Here is a 23,192-nt window from a genome sequence, read left to right as displayed (position 1 = left end):
AGTGTCTAATAATTATTATTTCTTTAATTATTAATTATGTTGAAACTGTCATGCATTTGTCGTCATCAAGGACTTGAGTCATTTAAAACAGTTTATTCCTCCAACAAACTGAATATAGCTCAGACAACAAAAGTAGCTTTGTGTGTTTTATGCTTTATTTTTTATATATATATAAAAAAAATAATAAAAAAAAATACAATAAAATAAACAGCTGTACATCCTAGTCTGACATCTGTCAGACCCTTGTCCACCATAGCAGCGATGGCCTCCTCTACACGGCAGAGTCCTGTCACAAGTGTTCATACCCACATCCCATGTTTGGGCTGCTCTCTCAGCTCCAGAGGGGGTCAGCCCAGTGGAGGGAAGAGCCCACTGAAGGCGTCCTGGATGGCTCGATGACATGCCAACCCTGAGTTGTATCCTCCAGCCATGTCCTGGGGCTGGGCACTACGCACGTGGTTCAGGTACCTGCAGAGAGAGAGAGAGAGGCATGACATGACTCAAGTTACAGGGATGTTACACAGTTATAACGCTTTGTAATCATGGAACTTAATGTCTAAAGATTGGCAGCTTTAACAGTTTGTTGTGTCCTTACTTCCTCAACATCCCTACATCAGCATTACTACTACCACCATGTGAGGAAGAGGAGGCGATCACCCCGTCTACAATGCACAGGTTGAATTTGAGCTATAAGACTGATGTTGCAGTTGATGTAAACTGTTGTTTGAGTGTTTTCTTTTTTTTTTTTTACGCTGGCCCACACCCAAGGTTTTTCTAGCCCTCCAGAGCCCCCTTTACAAAACCATAAAGGCACTCACTCTCTCTCTCTCTCACACACACACCTCGTGCCTGGGAGCCCCTCCATCATGCCTTCATTATAGTATTAAAGGTGTCTTCTATTTTTTTTAAGTGCTAACAGATGTAGCCTGCCAAGGCCCTCTCGTGTTTTCAGAAGATGGCGAGAGTCTGTTTATTTTCACTCTGAGCCGAAGACGGAAAAACAGCAGAGCTGTCGGCCACGTCTCAGCCTCTCATCTCCCTGCTGACGGGTGCTCTTCCACTTGGGAGGGGAGGTGTGTGTGTGGGGGGGTCCAGGGCTGACCTGTGGCCCAACCTTCTCTAATCCTTCCTTCTCTCTCTCACACACACGTTGTCAGAGTGGGCATCAGGGGAGCAACCCCCACACACATGGGGCCTCACCGGGTTCTAACAGTCTCTGACTGCTAAGCTAACACAGTCCTCAAGTCACTAAGATCCAAAGCAACAGAGACAGCACACACTGCCTGCCCCCCCCTCCCTCCCTCCCCCCCCCTCCCTTCTGAACGCACAGCTCCAGCAGAGAGGTCTAAAGCTCCCACACGAGTCAGGCTTTGTGGCCCCTGTCTCTGAGAGCTGGGGAAACTTCAAAGTGAAATAGGAAGCGGGCGCACAGACAGCCCTCTGTGATTCCTGCTCCGGTTCGGACTGCTTTACAGGGTAACCCAACACCTGTGGGGAGGCCCAGAGAGACTGAGTGGGAGTGAGGAGGACTGTGTGTGTGTGTGTGTGTGTGTGTGTGTGTGAGAGAGAGAATGAGACAGACAGACAGACAGACAGACAAGTAAAGAGAATGTGTGTATGGGAGTATAGATTTGTCTTGAGAGCATTACATTCGTGACCGGTATGTGTGTGAGTGTGTTGGTGTGTGTGTGTGTGTTTTTCTTTTGATTAAAACTAAAATGTTCTACATGCATGTACAGTATGTGTCTATATGTAAATGTACATACCTGATATAAATACAATTATTTCCATAACGTACATGGGGAAAACAAAAGAGTGTTCAAACAGCAACTCTCCAGCATTGTTGTACGTTTACGTGACTTGAGTAAAGCACAGCACACGGCAAACCATTCCCACACAGAACATGAACCGTGGTGACGGGTGGTGAGTCCCAGACACAGTGAGCGTACGAGGGCAGCGAAGAAGAAGAGACGGCGATCAGGTTTTCTACATAAAGACCACTCATCATCCACTAGAGAAACAACACACAAGCTCAAAACAGGCGAGCCAGTGATTAATAATAACTTCATTAAACCAAAGCTCCTGCAGCCTGCCCTTCACAGAGCACTTGAGGGAGTCCTTCTCAGATGGCTTCCTGCTCCACTCCCCACAGCAGATGAGTGCTGTCTATTGATTATATTGTACTGGGCCTTTTCAACAGTGAAAAAGTGGGCTATTTCAAGACCAGCTAAGACTGCTCTTCCTGCTAATCTAATCCCCGAGCTACTCATGTGGTCATTCCTTCCAAGAAAGCTGAGAGCTCTGTGTAACTTTATACCTGCCTGCCCCTAAGGAGAGAGAGAGAGAGGGGGGGGGGGGGGGGGGAGGGGGGGTAGCACAAGGGAGAGAGAGGGGAAAAAAAAAAAGAATAATGGTAGGAGGGAGGGAGGGAGTGAGATGGAAGATGTGAAGTGAAATCACCTTTGGGTATCATCATCACCAATCTTCTACAGCCCTTAAACTAACCCTGTCTGCCCTCTGCTCACCCCTCTCACCATAGGTTGGTTCAGTTCAGCTCCATTAACTCTGCTCCTGTAAGTGCATCTCCTCCCAGAGCTCCACTATTCTCTCACACACACACACACTCGAAAAACTCGATTGCTAGACTGTACTTGACAATGCAAACACAGACAGACAGAAGCCAGACATTTTTAAACAGACAAAGACATAAGACACTGACCACAACATACACTGAGTGACTGAAAGACACTTAACACTATACATAGTGCTCTGATCCAGCTCTGCTACTGTTTCAGCTTACCGTGTATCGTCTGAGACAAAGTTAGACTTACACCTCTCCCCCCTCCCCACCCCCCCGCCCTCATAACCCCCCCCTCCCCTCCCTCCCTCGTTCTCTTTCTCTCGGAGGACTGGGCTGCCTTTTGTTCACAGGGCCCTGAAACCCAAGTCGTTTCGGCCGGTAACATCTTTCACTCTCCGGGCCCCACTGGAGCATTAGCTGCAACTCGATCTGGGCATTTTCAAAGCCTCCTGTTATTGGGTAAATATGGGTCACTTTGGACTGGTCCATTTTGTCGCCGGGGGGGGTGGGGGGGGGGGGCGATAGAGATGACTGAATGACACTGAATGACAGTGTGTGTGTGAGACTGAATTTGTCAGCGTGGGTGATTACAGAGGTTTTCTTTAGTCCATACAAAGAAAGATAATGCATAGGCCTCGTGGTTCTTTTGGAGCTCTTCCTCATAGGCCAGTGCCTCTTTCTACGCTACTTCAGAGAGTTTTGAACTCTTTTGCCACATATTTCTGAATAAACAATGAAGTCAAATGAAGTAGGACACAGCTGACTGTAATAATCACAGTGTAAGAGATAAAAAACATGAGCGTCTTGGACCAGTGAGTTCCCACAATGAACAATACCGTATTCTCACTGGCAATACTGGTGATACAGTAATCACAATATTATTCTTGAACCTCTCAGTATTTGTGCTGCCACCCACCACTTTCTGAGAGCCAACAGCCTCCAAACTGTTGGAGCTAACAGCATTTTTCCTCTCTGGTTTTGGAAACTCTGGAATACCTGGGCAATGTATCCTGCTAACGCTAATAATCATCTTGGATTTCCCGACGGGACCCCAAAAGTAGTCCCTGCTCCCGTTGCCTGGAAAACGACACGGAGCCCCATCTCTAATTCAAAGTGAAAAGATAAGTGCCGAAATGTTCCGGAAGGTTCCGCGTGGTTTCCAGCTGAGAATGTGTGGCTTGTCTTTGTGTTGGGAGCGATGTGGCGGAGACAGGGAGGGTGTCTGGCTTCTTCTGTGAAATAGCTGCGGGACTGGGGCAGAAGGAAAACAGCCTGGTTTGTGGCAGAAGGAAAACAGCCTGGTTTGGGGCAGATATCCGAGGGCCTGGCAGGCTGGCTCGGGCCCCCTGTCTAGACTCCACGTGTTGGATGTGTCTGGAGGAGAGGTGGGGGAAACCCAGACAGAATGGAAAGAAAAGAGGCCTAGATATAATGTTAAAAATGCCTGCTTAAAGATGGTACTCGGGCAAACCACACAGACAGAGAGAAACTATGCATTCATTTGGAGCAGCCTGGAACAATGCTGCTTGTTGGGTTAATCACAGGTGGTTTGGTTGCATTCACACCTGTAGACATCACTGTCACTGTGCACCTGAGGTGGTGACCAGATGAGGTTGGTTTAGGAGCCCAATCTCTATGAATGAGTTGCTCTGTGAGTGAGACAAGGGTACCGTACTGCATAATGGACCCTCTTCCTCATCAGAGAAAGCATGAATCACTTAAGCGTTCAGTCTATTGATGGGCAGCTGCTGTTACAGTATGTCTCCGTCTCCGTCTCCTCCCGTCTGCTCCTCCACTCTCACAAAGGTCTCGCCACTGACCCCAGACCAGCCTCCAGCTCAGCACCTGTCTGCTGCCAAACCACACACTCTGATCCAGGGACGGCAGTTGTTACAAAGGATCAAAGAGCCTGTCCCATTGAGTCCTCGGTGAGCATGACTCATGGCAGACACAGAGCCCAGCCTTCTGCCACTACTTTCAAAAACACTATCCTTACTCTTTATGCCTGCTGCGAGGAAAAACAACACTGTTTAGCAGGGACAAGACTCAAGTCATGTTTCATCTCTCTCAGAGACTGGGCCCAGTAGAAGGGCTTCAGTGGCTCGTGGGTTACGGTGGGGGCCCTCACGTGGCAGTGCTGAGGCCCCTGGTGAGAGTTAGGGTGGTTGGTAGGCACGGGGTATCTATATAGAGCCTGATTCATACTTCTGAAAGGGCAGTCATGAGCCTCTTGGACAGCAGTCCTCATGTCCGGAAGTCTTCCTTTAACGCTCTGCTCCAGCAGCGGTTGGGAATCCTGGCCTGGGAATGAGGGGGGTGGGGGTGCAGAGTCACACACCTGCCGGATGATTTGTCATTATAGAGGGGTCAGCACTCAGCTGTCACCCCCTAATCACCCACCCCGCCTCCCTCAGCCCTCCCCACTCCACCCCGCTCCTCCAAAAACACCCCCTGCATTCCAAAGGCAGCTCCAGTTACACACACTCACAGCACGCCCCCCCCCCCCCCCCCCCCCACCCCCCCTTCTACCCTGAGAGCAAAAGCACCGCCGTGCAGGGCTAAGTGTGTGTGTATGTGTGTGTGTGTGTGTGTGTGTGTGTGTGTGTGTGTGTGTGCGCGCGCCTGTGTGTGTGTGCCTGTGCCTTTGTGTGTGTTTGTGTGTGTGTGTGTTCCTATACCAATGAACATGACAACAATGCATTCCATTTTTGCGAAACAACAACCCAGGATTTCCAGAAAGGTGCGAGAGCAACAAAACGTTGGAACTCACCCAGGCCAGAAACAAAAGCCCCCTGCAGCAGAGCCAAACATAGAACACTCTCACAGGTATACTGTATCTGTCAACACCTGCCTTTCATCATACGGGGTCAAAGGTCAGTCTCGTTTACCATGGGATGGGGTTTCCTCCAGGACACGAGAGTGTGAGATATCACGCTCAGCCATCGGGATACGGCACGGCCAGAAATCTCAAGTTGTACAGGGGAGTCTCAGTGCAATGACATCATACACCCACCAGCCCCATCGACCCCTTATCCATTATCATGTATCTTATCATCACTACCAGTTCAGCGCCACTGACAGAGAGGGTGTACGCTTCTCTCAGACCCAAATGGGGTATCGGTAACACTTAGTTAAGGGGGGACCACTTTTAGAGTGTTAACACAAGCATTGTATGACACTTGACATTAACGCTTATAGAAATACATACTCATTTGCGGTGATTGACAGTGTACAGAACCCTTGAAGGACAGCTCACCACAATCAGAGGAGAGGTGCGTTAACGACACTGTTTGTTTGTGTCGTTGGACTGAAGGCATTGTGAAAGGACGTAAGCCGATCTTGCATACGCCCCAAAACTAAACTTTACTTCCTTCACCAAGCTTCACCTGTCACTGCTCATCCAGGACGCCATCTCTCACAGCCACAGACCTGCACTTCCCCTGTCTGGCCTGACGGGGGCAGTGGAGCCTGCCTGACACAGAAGACTGGCTTGACTGTTTACTACAGCCATGGCATGGGAGCCCGCCACAAACTAGCCACTTGATACAGGAACCAACCGTCTCATGGAGTCACTGAGATGCCTAGCAGAGAGTCAGCGTCTACCTATCCCCTGGAGAGCTGGGAGGATAACGGGGGCTGGAGGCGGGGGATAATTATATGCCATCAGTGTCATCGTTAACCAAATGGAGTCGTAAACAATGGAAGGGCATATGCTCTTTACTGAATGGCTGTTAACACCAGACACACCCACAAACACCTCAAGGGAGCGTTGGTTGTCACATGTAACATGTTGGGAATAGAACACTGGTACACTGTGGAAGAATAGAGTTTCCCCATGTGGATTCTACCACACAGGTATCAGTTTCCTGAGCACCTAAAGCAATAGGGAGAAGCAAAGGGATTTCAATTAGGGAGAAAGAAGGAGGGAGGGAGGGAGAGAGACACACACACACACACAAAAGCAGAGGGGGGGGGGGGGGGGGGGGGAATATTCATACATCATACTGGAGAAGTACTACAATTAGCAATTAGTCCCCACAGCGCAGCTCCAGATGACAGGAGTTTGTTTTTTTTCCGAAGCTCTTAGAGGGGAAAATGAGCCAGCTAATCCCCCAGTACATCACTGACTGAGCCCTGGCCCTGGGGGGAAGGAGGAGAGGCAAAGGCACACAGAGGTCCACTGACAGAGTGAGTGATGTGTGAGTATTTGTGTGTGTGAGAGTATTTGTGTGTGTGAGAGTATTTGTGTGTGTGTGTGTGTGTGTGTGCACGCAGGGTGAAGAGTGCCATGGGTGAGATCAAAGCATACACCCCTGACTGACAGTCCCAGTCCTGCTTTACACCCTGCATACAGTATATATCAGTATGTGAGTTGCATAAATAGTCAGGAGAAATAGCCCCTCTCTCTCTGTCTCTCTCTAATGGGAGTTGACCCTGCAGCCTGCAGCTTCCAGCCAGCGCCACAAATAAACAGGGAGGCAGCAGCAGCAGCTACCCCAGGAGATCCCTGGCCAATGGTGTCTCCTTCCCTCTGGCTGGCCTGTTCCGTGTGGGGGGACGCCGCCTGAGGGAGGGGCTGGCACATGGCCGGCCCTCAGAGGAAAAACAATAACACCAAAAACACCCCTCCTTCAGAACCCCCGGCTCACAGCAGGCCCAGAATACACACTGGGGGAATGGCAGCAGTCTCTCTTTCTCTCTCTCAAAAAAAAAAAAAAGACAATGGTAATACGCCTTCTGCCAATAAAGAGCTAGGCAATCAACTGTGCTCACGATGACTCATACTCGCCAAAGGAGAGAATCAATATTTGCACAGATCCATTTGGGAGACTACAGTAGAATAGATCAGGTTTAGACAGGCTGTGCTTGTTATTGTCTTGTTTACTGAGACAGACAGGATAATAGAGAAGATGGGAGTAGGTAGGCAGGTAGGCAGGTAGGTAGGCAGGTAGGTAGGTAGGCAGGTAGGTAGGTAGGCAGGTAGGCAGTCAGGCAGGCAGGTAGGCAGGCCCTGAGCAGCAGTCAGTCACACACTATTCCTGGAAGCAGCACCTAGCAACCCTCGTCATGGGGAGAAGACCCAGCGATCCCCTACAGCCCTAATGTCACATCTGGGACGTCGAGGCGAGTGATGCCGGGAACCAATGCTCACACACACATTGTTTGCAAGTCAAATAGCCCCCTGCTTTAACGCCCTGGCTCCCACACACTCCTAGTTCCTGCAGTCTCTTTTGGCTATGCAAATGTGTCAAATCTGAGAATTGAAGCTACATCACTAAGCGCAACACGGAGTGGGACTGGGCATCCAGAGGACTGGGCATCCAGAGGACTGGGCATCCAGAGACCTGGGCATCCAGAGGACTGGGCATCCAGAGGACTGGGCATCCAGAGAGCCGGGCATCCAGAGAACTGGCGCCAGACTGCAGAGGTCAGCCACTCTCCCAACGCTTCGTTCAGCGAACACAAGAGCAGTGGCACAACCGCCGCCCGAGCCTGGCAGCCTGGGGTGTTGAGGAACAGACATTACGCTGTCTGGGTGACCGACCGACCGACCGACCGACCGACCAACCAACCAACCAACGTGCCTCAGGTCCGCCTCGCAACGTACCGCAGTCACTGTTTTGGCAACTTACTAGAAAACATGTGAAAGACCATTTTACTGCCGGGACAAAACCCACACACGCTGGTTTTTATTTAACGGTTTTCTTTATAAAACACATTTTTATTGCGCAGCCATTTTCATATTTTAATTGGCTTAATGAAAGCAGAGAAAGTGTTGCGAGACAGTATCTAATAGTAATAAAAGGAGATCAAAGGCGATACTGCTCTCGGGGAGTTCATCTGAGGTCATACAAGCCGGAGCCTCTCTCGCCTTCAACCAGCCCATAACTCAGGCATCAAAGCTCTGTGTGTGTGTGTGTGTGTGTGTGTGTGTGTGTGTGTGTGTGTGTGAGGCACAGTGGGTGTGAGAGCCCCTCACTCGGAGGTGCCATCATTCTGCTCTCGCCACTCTCCTTCTCCTCAGACAGCAGTCCCAGGACAGCCCTCCGGGTCCTCCAGCAGCCTCAGACCTCTCTCCCCAGGCTTCGACCCCTGCCCCCTCCCCCTTGCCCCGCCAGGCCCCCAGGCCCATCAAATGGATTTGCTCCCAGCAGGGATCAGAGAGCCAGGGCCGTATGGAAAAGCCATTTCAGGCAGTTTTCTCTCGAAAAACCAAAACACTCCTCTGGAGTGGTCCCTCAGTCCACTGCCCAGCACACGCCCGCTCTCCACAGTCCCGTGGATTTTCTCCACAAAACACCCAAAAAGAGGGGGGGGGGGAATAGAGAGAGAGTGAGAGAGAGAGAGAAGGGGAGGGGGGAGCAGGACAATTAAAGAGTGAGTTGGACAGACTTAAACATACTTAAACCTTGTGTAATGTAGGGGAGCGCTGGGAAGCATGGAGTCAGAGGTCACCGAGGCTAGTGAGCCAGGTTTGGTTGACCTTGTAACTCCCACATCCTGCAGAACCGGGGTCAGTGGAAGTGATCAGGACTAGGAGCCCCAAAGGCCCGGCGCTGGAGAGAGATATGGAGCCAGTCCTGGAGCCAGGCCAGCGCGTGAGAGAGAGCTGGGAGAGCTGGGTGCCAGAAGTCTAGGATTGTCACTGTTCCTCAGCTCACACTGCCTCAGTTCTCCACCTCGCTCTCTTTCTCTCTCTCTTTCTTACACACACGCATGCGCACACACACACACACACACACACACACACACACACACACACACGCAGCAAGACGACTATGTGGAGAACACAGGCAGGAGCCCATCACTCAAAGACCCATTAATCTCTGGCTCTCAGCCAGCTGAGGGAGCAGGCCTCAAGTCAGTACACCTTCAACGCATGTGTGTGTGTGTGTGTGTATGACAAAGAAAAGGCCTGTAGAAACCAGACCAGAGAAAGTCAGACTATGGGAGGTTGCTGCCTATAGCAGCTTGAGGACAAAGTTCCCCATCACATCTAGGACGCCACAATCGCTCCCCCCAGACCCCAAATCTGTAACCCTTCAGCCTGTCTCCTGTGGGGTGGGGGACTGGCTGGGGCTAGGGGACTGGGGGGCTAGGGGACTGGTTGGGGGTCTGGAGGGCTGGCTGGGACTGGGGGGCTGGGGGACTGGTTGGGACTGGGGGACTGGCTGGGGGACTGGGGGGCTGGCTGGGACTGGGGGGCTGGGGGACTGGCTGGGGCTGGGGGACTGGCTGGGACTGAGGGGCTGGGGGACTGGGGGGCTGGGGGACTGTCTGGGGCTGGGGGACTGTCTGAAGAGGCCTTCCTGGTCTGCAGCGCTGCTGTGTCCCCTGGAGAGGAGCTCCAGACTAAACACGCTGCTCGCTCAGCTGCTCCCCTTCTCCCCGGCGACGAGAGACGGACGCTTGACAACCGCTCCCAACCGAAACCTCACTTTTTCCACCAATTAAAGAGTGCTGGGAGGGGAGGGGGGGGAGCAAAACTTCAAAATATTATCCACATTGGCATTTAGCGTAGCGCGTTGAGCAACCCCTGTCAGAGAGATGGACTAATTTCAGGGCAACCTACGCCAACACAAACAACTGCTCTCTCTAGCTTTCATTGTCAGCACTTGAGGTTTTAGTCGAATTTTTGAGTGCTGCGCTGCCAATTTCTGTTCTCCCTCTGTTCCCCCCCCACACGATTTGTCCTTGTCCAAGATTTCTCCCCCCCCCCTCCTCCTCCTTTTCTGGAGCTCCAGAGATCTTTGGTCTTTCATCGCCTACACAGTCAGAGCTTAGGAAGTGTACCAGAAACACACACACACACAAAATGTACATCAAAGACAAGTGCATATAAACATGCTCCCTTTCTTCATTTCTGCAAAATATATGAACATTCAGGTTCAAACAAACATCTACTTCTCTAACAAACACGCACATCAAAACAGTAACATGTGTTTACATGAATACAAATGTCCATACTCCTATTCAGGTTCTTTCAATCGACACAGACATAGTGTCCCTCCTGCAGTGTGTGGCAGCTGTGTGGGAGCCATGAGAGTTTCAGGCCAAGATCACAGACCACTGCCACTGGGAACGAGTCTAGAAGCTGAGCTGAGGTGCCATCATCAACTCAACCCAGGAGGGGATGAAGGTAGACCACCGGGTCAAACGACACCTTCAGACTTTACTCTCACACACACACACAATCTGTTGTGGTAAAGCACTGCAACAGGTATTTTCAATACTGTTATTTCTGGATCGCCATTTACTGTATGTGTCAATCCTTGACACACACACACCGAGTGATACAGCACTTTCATAAAACCTCACACACTATAGGGTGCCTGCCCTCTGTGGTTGCTCATACACACATGTACACACACAGGGAAGTGTGTTTTTAATGTGTGTGTGTGTGTGTGTTGTGGGGGGGACGGGTGAGGCTGAATGGACACTTTCGGAGGCCCCGTTGCCTGAACATGCAGCCTTTTCTCTCCCCCAGTATTGAGGCAGCTGTCTTTAATAAGAGCCCAGCTCAGCCCATATTTATTCAGGTACAGCAGAGAGAGGGAGAGACAGCGGAGAGAGGCGTGGCCCCTCTTTTCCTGGCAGCTGCGTAACGCTCCTGCGGTTTTTTGGGGGGCAAAGGGACAAGGCGAAAGAGACAGAGGGAGAGGGAGAGAAAGACACACACACACACACACACACACAGACACACACACAGACACACACACAGACACACACACAGACACACACACACGAGAGAGAGGGAGTCAGGGAGGGAGAGAAAAAGGAGGGAGACTCTTGAATAAAAAGCAAGGCTCCACTGAGCCTTGTGATGCCTGGACATCCTGTGCAGAGACTGGCCCCAGAGGCCACAGGGGGTGTTATGAGGCTCAACTCTCCCGTCCCCCCCTGACTCCCCTGTCCAAGACAAATCACCCGTGGTGCTGCTGTCACCATTGGCCCTGACCAAGACAAACAGCCCTGTTTTAAAATAAGACCCTACCCCCAATCCATATCCCCTTCACATACACACACACACACCCCCCCCCCTCCCAACCAACCAATACCCTTTCACAGGTCAGGAGACTTGGACTGTAGCCCAACTCCGTACTGAGGACTCACTTTCACCCTCTCCAGCCTCTTCATAACCTCCCTCTGTTCTCCACACGCCTTTTAACTCACCACATCATAGGACTACTTTTGTGGCTTGAAAAAGGAGAGTGGGACATGTGATTGTATGTGTATGTGACACTAAGCCTGTGCATGCGTGCGTGTGTGTGTGTGTGTGTGTGTATATATATGTGTGGGTGTGGTGTGTGCGTGTGTGTGTGCGTGTGGTGTGTGTACGCTCTGGCACGTGTGTATAAACCCCAAACTTAGCTGAATCACAAACTGCCAACAATGCAAGAAGTGTCAGCAGTATTCCTTCTCTGCCTAACAGAACACACTGCATCCTGGGAGTTGTGGTTTATTTGCCAGACTGCTAGGCGAGTCTGTCCCTGTCTGCACCAGAGGGACTGGTGTTCCTCATTGAACGGAGCCTCATTTATCTCAGTGGCAGAGCCCTTCCTCTCCCAGCACCAGTCCTCCAGGACCCCTGAACTGCTGACACCCCTGAACTGCCCCTCCCACCCCCCACCCCCCCGCCCCAACCGCCCAACCCACCCCTCCCCACGGTCAGCTCTAGCATGCGGCAATCATTTTTAAATGTGTTTCATCTGCATATTGATCGGCTTGGACCAAAAGAACCTAACCCTCAGCATTTCACTGCATACATAATGTATACAAGTATCCCTTCTTCTTCCTAAACCTTCCTGCAATCCTTTAAGAGAAAAGTTTGACTTCAATTTGGTGTCACTAGAGTTAATTACGTAAATGGGATTGAGAAACAAACTAAAAATCAATAGTGCATTTTATCTTCAGCGAAAATGAAACTTTAAATCTTTAAAAAAAAAAAAAATGATTTGAAACAATGAAACATCTTTGAAAAAAAAAAAAAAAGATTACTGGCACACAAAATGTGACGCCTGCTAAATGGGGGTCATTATGAATTATGATGAGGGTCTCTTATTTCCCCCCAATGAGAGCTGGCCTTCTAAGCCAGTGGGCGGGCCTTAGTGCCAGGCTGTGGCTGTGCAGACTGCCGGGCGCTGTCTGATGGATGGGCTGTGCTGGGTGTTTGGTGTGTACTGAGCCAGTGGCCACTCTTGAGTGATTGGCCCAGGGGACCGTGGGGGAAAGCACTTCCTGTGTGTGTTGATGGACCAGGTCCTGAGGAGGCACCGTGGGGGCTGGTGCAGGGGAACGCAGGCTGTCCCAGCCCCTACTGAACCCCCCCCCCCCCCGCCCACCACCACCACACCCCGCTCCCCTCTCACAGCTAATCAGGGGCGACTCCAGTGGAACGACCCAGACGTTACAGAGCAGGCCTAACCAGCCCCCGCTCCCTGTCTGCCACTCCCTCTCCTCCAGCCTACTTGTACCCCGTCCCCCCCCGTCCCCCTCAAAGGCTGCTCTCCCTGCTAGGTTAGTCCTCCTACAGTGTCCTGTGTAAACTACTGATCATAGGACAACCCCCCTCCTACCCAGGCCTATTCCTCTGAATAATATGTATCATATCAGTGCTGGGGCTGGGGCCACTGGCAGTTGGATTTGGTGTATTTGCTGTTCAGGTGTGTCGACCGTCTCCTTACCCGAGTCGTCCCAGCTGGTCCAGCTCAGGCACTGGCGGTCCGTAGGTGTCGATGTGGATAGGCTGGTAGTGGTAGAGCACCTCCTCTAGCCTGGCCAATGGCTGCAGTGACACAGTCTGCCCCTGCAGCGGAGAGACAGAGACAGAGAGAGAGAGAGAGACAGAGAGAGAGAGAGAGAGAGGACACAACATGTCATCTTCATTGTCTCAGTCTAACATACTGTACTGAGTGATGGAAATGATAATGACTTAAGTAGGGGAAAACCATTTGAATGAAATAGGCTTTGTGTCAATCAAACCCTTGAGGAAACAACCAACAGTCCTTGACTGACTGGTTTTTAAACGACAGTTATGTCTGACTGCATTTTTCAGTTGTGAGTGCTGGTGGTTTTGACAGAGACCAAATCCAGGTCAGTGAGGGAGTACAGTATGTGACAGATAAAAGACTAAATGGTTCGGTTGAGTAGTTCTGATGAAGCGGCCTAGCTGAAGTGGTAGACCAATGTGGCTAGACTAGACTAGACTAACTTTAAATGACTCGGTTAATTTTACAGGAAGGAGGCAAAACCATGGAGGAGAGCTGTACTGTGTGTGTGTGTGTGGTGTGAGTGAGAGTGAAAAAGAGTGTGTGTGTGTGTGGCGTGTGACTGCCCCAAGTTACGCTACCCACACACACACACAAACGTACACGATGTAAGTATTCACGCATGTGTGTTGCAGAGAGGAAGTGTGCTGCACATGTGTGTGACTACAATCAGTTGCCAATCAACAGGATCCATGAGTTGATTAATCGAGAAACGACATCATGTGTAAGTGGTTGGCCAACCAATTACCTAACCTGGATGAGATCACTGCCACTAGACAAGCTCGAAGGCATTGGGCAAACGACATCATCCATCTGTAAAGTTTCCTCCAATGAGAGAAACATGCTGCGCAAGCTGCTTGAGCATCAACTGCAACTTTGCCTCCAATCAACTGTAAGCCCTCAGACTGTGCTTTCAGCTAAACAGATCTGATATCTGCTTATATTCTCTTCCAATCCATAAATGTTGAGAGGAGGGGTTTCAAATTTGTCTGCCTTGCCTCGCTGTCGAGACGGGGACATCAGCTTCTCATGCCCTTGACCATGGCCGCCGGGCGAGAAACGCGATACGTCTTCAGGACGTCGCTGCATTGTTCGATTTGGGCTGGTGCCATTATCCGCGATAGGGGGGAATTTCCACTGAGGGCCGGCCATGTTTTAATTTGGCATTAGCAGCAGTTTGACTGGAAGGAAGGTAACGACCGGGTCTGGATGACAATGAAACAAACTGAGCATTAAAACAATAAAATAAAATAAATAACAGAGATGAGGCCTAAACAAAAACAGACCATCTGAGGAGAGAGGGAGTGAGTGAAGGAGAGGAAGGAACAAAAAAAAAAAAAGGGAGCCATAACACCACACACACACACACACACACACACACACACACACACACACACACACACACACACCAACTAAACGACTAACATGTGCACCAGGGCCTCAGACGGCTGCTCTCACATGCACCAGGCCGCGGCCAGCGGACGAGGGACAATAAAATAACCAACGCTGGGCATGGAGCACAGCGAACAGCCCTGCGTAACAACACACATCAACACAATTCATTAGTGGTATTGGCTATATCGAGCAAAACTGTGTGATAATAGGATCAAGACACACACTTTTTTCTGCTGCTGCCACTCAACCTTTAACCTTGTGGTGCCAGTGACTGACCAACCCCCCCCCCGCCATCCCTACAACACTGCAAGCCCACCACAAGCTAATGAAACCCAGACCAGCCACTCTCCCTCTCTTTCCCACTCCCTCATTCTCTCCATCCATCTTCTTTCTGTCTTTCAGCGCGGTAGTACTGCCTGCTGCGCCAATCACAGAGACTGACTGGGGGAGAGAGAGACAGAGAGAGAGAGAGAGAGAGCGAGAGACAGAGAGAGAAAGGCAGAGAGAGAGAGACAGAGAGAGAGAGAGAGAGAGAGAGAAAGGCAGAGAGAGAGAGACAGAGAGAGAGAGAGAGAGAGAGAGCGAGAGACAGAGAGAGAAAGGCAGAGAGAGAGAGACAGAGAGAGAGAGAGAGAGAGAGAGAAAGGCAGAGAGAGAGAGACAGAGAGAGAGAGAGAGAGAGAGAGCGAGAGACAGAGAGAGAAAGGCAGAGAGAGAGAGACAGAGAGAGAGAGACAGAGAGAGAGAGAGCGACAGAGAGAGAGAGACAGAGAGAGAGTCACAGATGGTGAGAGGGCAGTAAATCTTTTTTTTTTTTTTTTTTTTTTAACAGACAGACAGACCAGAGCCAACCCCCAGTCTAGAGAAGTTTAGGTTGCATTCCTGTCCAAGGGCACCTTGAAAACTGGCAGGGACACAGGACCTCATACTGTACACACCTCACCCCTACATCCCTTTCTCTCTCTCTCTCTCTCTCTCTCACACACACACACACACCCTCTCTTGCTTCCCTCCTACTCTGGTAAATAGGATAAGTGCCTGCACCACTGCAACATCCACAAATGCTAATTGTTGATCTGCTTCTTGGTAGTTGTCGTCACTGTGGCCAAAAGCCTCCCTACAGCATGAATAATGAGGCATAATGACGCTTCCCAGACGCAGGACCAGGAGCCTATGCATCTCCACACAGCGGAGTAACTAACTCAGCCAAGAGGATGTCTACTCCCACACAATATCAACTTACTCTGTGGAAACACTCAGCCCACCTCGCACTGAAACCCTGTCTCATCCCCAACACAACACACTAGTCTAGTCCAGCAGCATCATCCCTGCAATCCATATAGTCCAATAAGGACTCCAAACGTTGAATATAAACAGTTGAGGAGGTCTGGGATCATGCCACTCTGGAACATGCGAGACAAAACTCTCCCCCCTCTAAAGACCCCTCCCTCACACTTAACACTGCACCACTGAAACTCTCCATCATGAACTCATCACGTTCTATTTAAGGTCTGTGTGGATCAGTGGATATGGTTGTTTTGCCGCTCCGGTGATTACTCTGTCAGCACAGTGGAACAACGCAGGGGCGAGGTCCCGTTGAGTCACATGACGGTCCGAGAGAGAGAGAGAGAGAGAGAGAGACAGAGAGAGAGGGAGAGAGAGAGAGAGAGAGGGACAGAGAGAGAGAGAGAGAGAGACAGACCCCCCAGCTAAGGCCATGGAGGAAAGAGGGACTATGGAACTGCAGCTCCACTACCTCAGGGCCAACACAAACATCTGCTAACAACATTGAAAGAGGCCCATTTTACAACCAGGATACGTGTGTGTGTGTGTGTGTGTGTGTCAAAGACTCTCTAAATGTCCCCTGTGACACTAAAACACAACTCTAGGGACCATCCATCTCAATAAAACCGCAGGGGAGGATAACTTGAGAAAATCATATCACGCTACAGTACTCCCTTCCTCCTCTGGCCCTCCCTAATCCTCCCTACCTTAGTAGTACAGTCCAGGCCAGGCCGACATCAGGTTTATGACAGCTCTCTGGAGTACCACCCTCTATGTTTTACTCCATCAAGATGTAGAAATAACTACATGGGAGCTACTTATTCACTGTTCAAGGCTACTCGTAATTAACAGCAGGACATGAGTTGTGATCACACACGCATTGCCCAAGGGAGGCATAGTACGACACACACACACACACACACACACACACACACACACACACACACACACACACACACACACACACACACACACACACACACACACACACACACACACACACACAGTCCCGCTGGCACTTCCCCTGAGCAGCCCCTCTCCACCCTGACTCTGCAGCGCCGCAGGACGTCCCAAGGTCGCTGGAGCCAAACCCCTCCATCAGCACCTCCGATCACTCACACACACACACACACACACACACACACACACAGACAAAAACCCCGTCACACACACAGGCCAGGGGCATGTAGCCTAACCCTGCTGGGGCCACAGGGGGGGTGAGTGGGTGGGCTCCACACACTAATGGCCCCAGTGATAATTATTCCAATCACAACCGACAGAGGCAGGAGGAAGAGGGCCTCTGTTTGGGATTGTACTGGGGATAAGTCTAATGAGCAGACTTTAGGACCACCTGCACCAGCAAGCGAGTGAAGCCTTCCCCCGGGTGATTCCCCCCCTCCCCCCCTCCCAGCCCTCCCAGCCTGCCACCCCCTGCCCTGGTACTGCCAGTGCTTCTGTGTGGATAAAGAGCTTTGTGCCCCCCTCTGGCCCACTGAGCACAAGTAGCAAGTGTAAAAGCCCATGCCCTCCCAACGCCTCCCCTTCCCTCTCAGGGTTAAATATAACCGTCCTGCAAGCAGCAGCTGCCCCAGCGCAAAGCCCTTAAAGCTGACAACTCCTTTTTCCGCTGGGCTGGGCCGGGCCGGGCTGCCCGTGGGGTGGTGGGGCCAACCAAAACAGGGCCAAACCAGGGGCAGGGGCACAAGTGTGAATACCCACATATGCTGGTGCCAATCAGGGACAGGGACTCTCTTTTACCCCCCTGAGTCACCCCCCCCCCTCCCCTCCACACCCCGCAGCCATCCGCCAGCATGCCAGCACTGGAATATAAGAGCAAAGGGCAAAGGTGAGGGGTCACGCCCTCTCCCACATAAAACAGGCCTGCCTTTGAGCTGTGAATGACACACAAGTCAAAATGAATGTCAATCATGGTCGCGTATAAATGGAAACACGCATACCAGCAAACGTATTTTAGCACACCTTAGGATCCCCGTGCCTAATCCGTACACACAGGGGAGAGAGGGAGCAGAGTTCCAGAACATATCTGAGCACGGTGGACGAGGGGGAAAACATGAAGGGACTGAGAGAAATAACAAATGTGAGTGAGTGAGTGCATATGAGAGTGAAAGAGAAAGACTGAAGGGAAAGCAGCAGTGTGGTGTGGTGTGTGTGTGTGTGTGTGTGTGTGTGTGTTTGTGTGGTGTACCGGCTCCCCAGTAGAACAGGTTGAGCCAGTCTGCCAGTAGTGCTTGGCCTGCAGTTAAGAGGCATGACTACCAAACAGAGGTCACTGTAGAGGACAGCTCAACCACGGAAAACAGGCCTGAGCAAACATGCTCCAAGTCTGTGTGTGCGTGTGCGTATGCGTGTGTGCGTGTGTGTGTGTGTTCTACGGCCCTTAGATTCCATTCCCAAAGAGTACAATGGAGACAAGCCAGAAAGAACCCTGGGTATTTTAGCCAGGTACACATCTGTGTTTGGGGATAAACTTTCCACCCGCATTTGTCTGAATGTGTGTGCGTATGTGTGTGTATATGAGTTTTGCTGTGTGGTGTCTATTGTGTGTGTGTTTCTCTCTCTCTCTCTCTTTCGTTAGGGGCACATGTCAGCCTCGTCAGGTATGTCAGCTGCTGTGTGGGCCGTGAGGGGTGTACCTCACCCCTGTGGCGGTGGGACGTTTTATTTAAGATGGTGCTGAAAGCTGGACTAAGGTGGAGAGATTCTCCACAGGTCAACCGCACGAAGGCACGGCAGACTGTGGACAACCCCCTAGCTCGCCCAGACAGACTGGAAAACACAATGATCAACTGACACAGACACACCAGTGGATCAACAATCATTAAACTGAAGGCCCCTAACCTCAAACAATGCTAATAGTTTTCTCTCTGTAAAGAGGAAGCAGATTAAGATGTTTGTTGTCAAGGCACTGAGGTTCTGTCATATCTGTTAGACTCTACAACAAGAAGAGAGAGAGAGAGAAGAGAGAGAAGAGAGAGAGACAAACAGCTTGTTTCAGCAGGGAAGAGTTACCTCCCACACATCCAATACCTTTTGATTTGAGCGGATGTCTACTTTAAAAAGAGTGCACTTCACTTTGGTCTTCAAAGGATGTTTGCCCAGGCTGGGTAATGTGTGTGCGTGTGTGTGTGTGTGTGCGCAATATCAAGGGAGAGTGTCTCTTTGTTCACTGGCGCTACAAAGTGTGGGATTACCCTGGCTGATTCTGGACCATTCCTGAGGCAAGACCAGGCTCATCCCAACAGGCCCAACTGCACCTGGACCCAGGGTAACTTCCCAAAGGGATCCCTATCCCTCCGCCATCCATTCCCCCTCACTTTGGGACACAAAGACTCCATCTCACACTCAAGCTATCCTACTGAGACAGACTCTGGGATTCTCTCCCTTTTTTGTCCACGCACGCACACACACACCTCTGTGACTCTCAGAGCCCCCCAGGTTCGAGGTTCCCTCTCCTCTCCTGCTCAATCACACGGGATCACAGGATCACTGGCATGGCTGAGATATCCGGCTGCATGGACCGTTAACACCCTGACACACAACTACATTCAGCATGAGCTCACGTGTTATAAAAAGACAAAGTGCGGGGAGGTGGAGGTGGAGGGGGAGGGGGAGGTGGAGGTGGAGGGGGAGGGGGCATCCTCGCGGGCTGTAGGCTTTTCACGTTCCATCGCCTAGACGGCTCAAAAACAGGGAGATGTGTCATCCCCAGTGACAGCTCACCTTGCCCTGGGGGGACGCTGGCGTGGGGGGGGGGAGGTTGTGAGCACCAAATCCCTGCTCCAACTCCCTCAGACAACGCTAGACTGTGGTAATGTGGTGCTGCTGCAGTCAGTTCACCTTTCACCTCCTTCACGCTCTCCATTTCTCTCCCTTGTCACGCCATTACATTTAGCAGACGCCTTTATCCAAAGCGACAACAAATACATTTCTTTAAGTAAGTGAATCATCTATCCATCAGTCATCATAACAAAAAGTAATCTATGCTCGGACCAGGGGGCCATTGGCAGTCACAATGCTAGAAGAAGGAAAAATTAATATATATTAATTTTTTTTAGACAATTCAGAAGTACCCCGAAGTTCATACACCACTATGGAGAATGTCATTGAAAAGGGGCGAGAAACCCAACAGCTGACTTCTGAGATTCTTGTTGACTTAGTTGTACCTCCTCTCATCTCATCTCCCTCTCCACTGCGTCTGCAGCGACAGCAACGCCAGGACGCCGCAGGGCACTTCTCTTGTTGAAGTCCTCTCTCGATAGGAGACCCGCAAACTAACAGATAAATAAATAAAACCAGCTTTCTGCAGGAATAAACCGCCATGCCTTGAAATCCCACCAACTCAAACAGCAGTTAGTCTTACGGACTCTGGGGTGAAGGAAATCCAAAACCACACGTCCCCCCAGCTGAAACCTTTCGCACAGTCGCCCAGACGCGCCATGGCAACCGCTCGATCCCACCCGGGGGCCAGAGGGATGAGGAGAGAGAGAGAGGGATGAGGACAGAGAGAGGGGGATGCGGAGAGAGAGAGAGAGAGAGGGATGAGAAGAGAGAGAGAGAGAGAGAGAGAGAGAGAGGGATGTAGAGAGAGCGGGGGGATGAGGAGAGAGAGGGGGGGAGAAGTGAGGAAAAACTGCCATGGTCGGAGCCAAGAGCAACACCATCATACACTCCCCCCCTCTCTCTCTCCATCAGCAAGTTTTACTTCATGCTGCATATCAAATCAGTTAAGGAGAGAGAACCACATCCTCTATCTGAAGCCAGCCTTACTGAACCATCTCTTTTTCCATTGGTGGCTGAAGAGTGGGGGTTGATCATGTCCTCCTTGGGTTTAAATGAATATAACATGTCCTGCTTGAACTACACTACCCTGGGGGGGGGGGGGGGGGGGTCACCCTACTAGGTGGGCTGATAAGACAAAGAAAAGGTGTCTAAACTCTGGAGGCCAAATTATCAATAGGTGGATACTGTGTGAAAAATTACCAATAGGTGGATACTGTTTGTGTGAGACTGAATGGAGAGAGAGGGAGAGAGAGAGATAGAGAGAGATAGAGAGAGATAGAGTGGAAGAGACTAGAAGGAATGGAATGGGTGAGCTTCAAGCTGAAATTTCTCCCACACACCGTTGCACTCTGGGAAGACAACCCTCCCCCCTCTCATAGGGGTTGGGAGGGGGAGGGGGGAGGGGGGAGGGGGGGGGGTGTGCGTGATGACATTGGCTTATCTCATCACAGTAAAATGAAAATAAACACAGTGAAAAAACAGAGCGGTTGCGAAATGGAAGGAAGGCCTTAACAGGCAACCTGAACACAAACATGACAGCTCAACAGAACGAAGGGAGCCAGAACCCTCATCCCCGTCTCAGTGGGCCGCTGGAGGAATGTGATGACATGACTGAGAGGGTGAGGGCCCGTTCCCACAGAGGAAGCACCGCAGTCAGGGAGTCGACGCACACCAACATCCTCCTTCAGGGGCTCCCAGGCATTAGCATTAGGCTAATCTAAACTGACCAACACAATGGTTACACAGTTAGCATTGACCTGAACTGTACACTGTGTGTGTGTATGCTGACAATGCACGATCCCTATTAAGCTAAGCTACATACAGACCTCTTCATCCCCACTACCCCTCTGTACAGGTTTCTCTCCTGGAAAAAAAAGAAAAAAAAAAAAGCACTGTGACTGCCAATAGCCCCAGGTCCTACCATAGATTACTTCTTCTTATGATGACTGATGGATAGATGATTCACTTACTTAAACAAATGTATTTGTTGTAAGACGCTTTGGATAAAGACGTCTGTAAATGTAATGGTGTGACAAGGGAGAGAAATGGAGAGCGTGAAGGAGGTGAAAGGTGAACTGACTGCAGCAGCACCACATTACCACAGTCTAGCGTTGTCTGAGGGAGTTGGAGCAGGGATTTGCCATAAATGTAAAACGTAAGTACGCTAACCGTGCATTATCACTGAACGTGGACGCTAATGTTCCTGCAAGTTCATCCTGCTGGCCTAGTCTGACCGAGGGTGCAAACTGGACATAAAGCATGTCTGTGTGAGCTAGCCTGCATCGGCTGCTGTTTGTATGCAAACTATGCAGTATCTTTAAGCCAGCATGTACAGGCAGTGCATATTTTGTGTGTGCAGTAACTACTCACAATGAGGATGCCTGTGGAGAAGAGGGTGGGCTTGACCACCTGCCTCTGCTTCTCAATCTGGGTCTCCAGCTGGGCGGCGCGGTCCTTGTGCTGGGCCAGCAGGATGGTGGCGGGGACATGAGAGCGCTCCTGGAGAGGAACACATAAATTACAGGCATGTGAGCGTATACATCCGTGTGTGTGTGTGTGTGTGTGGTGTGTGTGTGTGTGTGTGTGTGTGTGCGTATGTGTGTGTTAGTTCACGAAAAACACGGTTTTTCGCTTCAGGTAAAAAAATACATGTTTGTGAATGTGAATGTGAATATACTGTATATATCTGTGTTGGAAAATCTTTAGTTTAATCAATCATACACATTTCTCCACAACCGTGCCGCTAACAGACCAAGGACTCGGAGGCTAGCCATCAAACTATTGATGCAAACCATGTTAACAAAAGTGTGGCGGGATGTGGGGGCTTTTCAAGTGCACTGCGCCGTCTTCACCTCCATTAAGCGAAGGTCAAACATTTCAATTTCTCCGGTGGAGCACTGCCAGGCATAGAGGTCTGAGAAACGCAAGCCCCAGCACGCTGTCCCCAGAGGGAGCAGGACGTTTTTGTCGGGGTGGATGGTGGGGACAGGACCGGGAGTGTTCTGTGTCCTCATCGCCGGATAGGCGTGGAGCAGAATAATGAACAGGTTGAAAGTGTTCCAAAGATGGCTTCTGCGACACACATTTAAAGTGTACCTACTCGATTGTTGATAATTTATGGTTTGTGTCACGCATAGTAGCAGTGTGTGTGTGTGTGTGTGTGTGTGTGTGTGAGAGAGAGAGAGAGAGCCACCTGGGCTCAGAAATATCTTAATGGTAGAGCACAGGAGAGTCCCCAGGGGGTGAATGGCGCTCTCATCTCCCAGCTGACAAGGCCTTGCATAAACAAACAAACAAACAAACAAACACACACACAGCTTAACCTGTTATCTGTAATGGCTCCTCAACATGCAGATCAGCAG

At 50.7% G+C, this 23,192-nt stretch overlaps 1 protein-coding gene across 2 annotated transcripts in view; it reads right to left on the bottom strand.

Moving 5' to 3' along the window:
• Nucleotides 1-99: 99 nt before the first annotated feature.
• The window catches only part of mnat1 (MNAT1 component of CDK activating kinase), a 31,195-nt gene continuing 8,102 nt past the window's right edge, over nucleotides 100-23,192 (bottom strand). For both annotated transcript variants that reach the window (XM_083683064.1, XM_083683065.1), the window contains exons 7-9: nucleotides 22,201-22,329; nucleotides 13,267-13,388; nucleotides 100-468 (exon numbers count right to left, since the gene is read on the bottom strand). In XM_083683064.1, the coding sequence (XP_083539190.1) occupies nucleotides 348-468; nucleotides 13,267-13,388; nucleotides 22,201-22,329 (372 nt within the window). In that variant the 3' untranslated portion in view covers nucleotides 100-347. The remainder of the gene's footprint in view (nucleotides 469-13,266; nucleotides 13,389-22,200; nucleotides 22,330-23,192) is intronic.

Source organism: Argentina silus (genome assembly GCF_951799395.1).
Source record: "Argentina silus genome assembly, chromosome: 13".
In the NCBI taxonomy this organism is placed as follows: Eukaryota; Metazoa; Chordata; class Actinopteri; order Argentiniformes; family Argentinidae; genus Argentina; species Argentina silus.
Note: the sequence above shows the minus strand (reverse complement) of the source record. Positions and strands in the feature narration are given on the sequence as shown.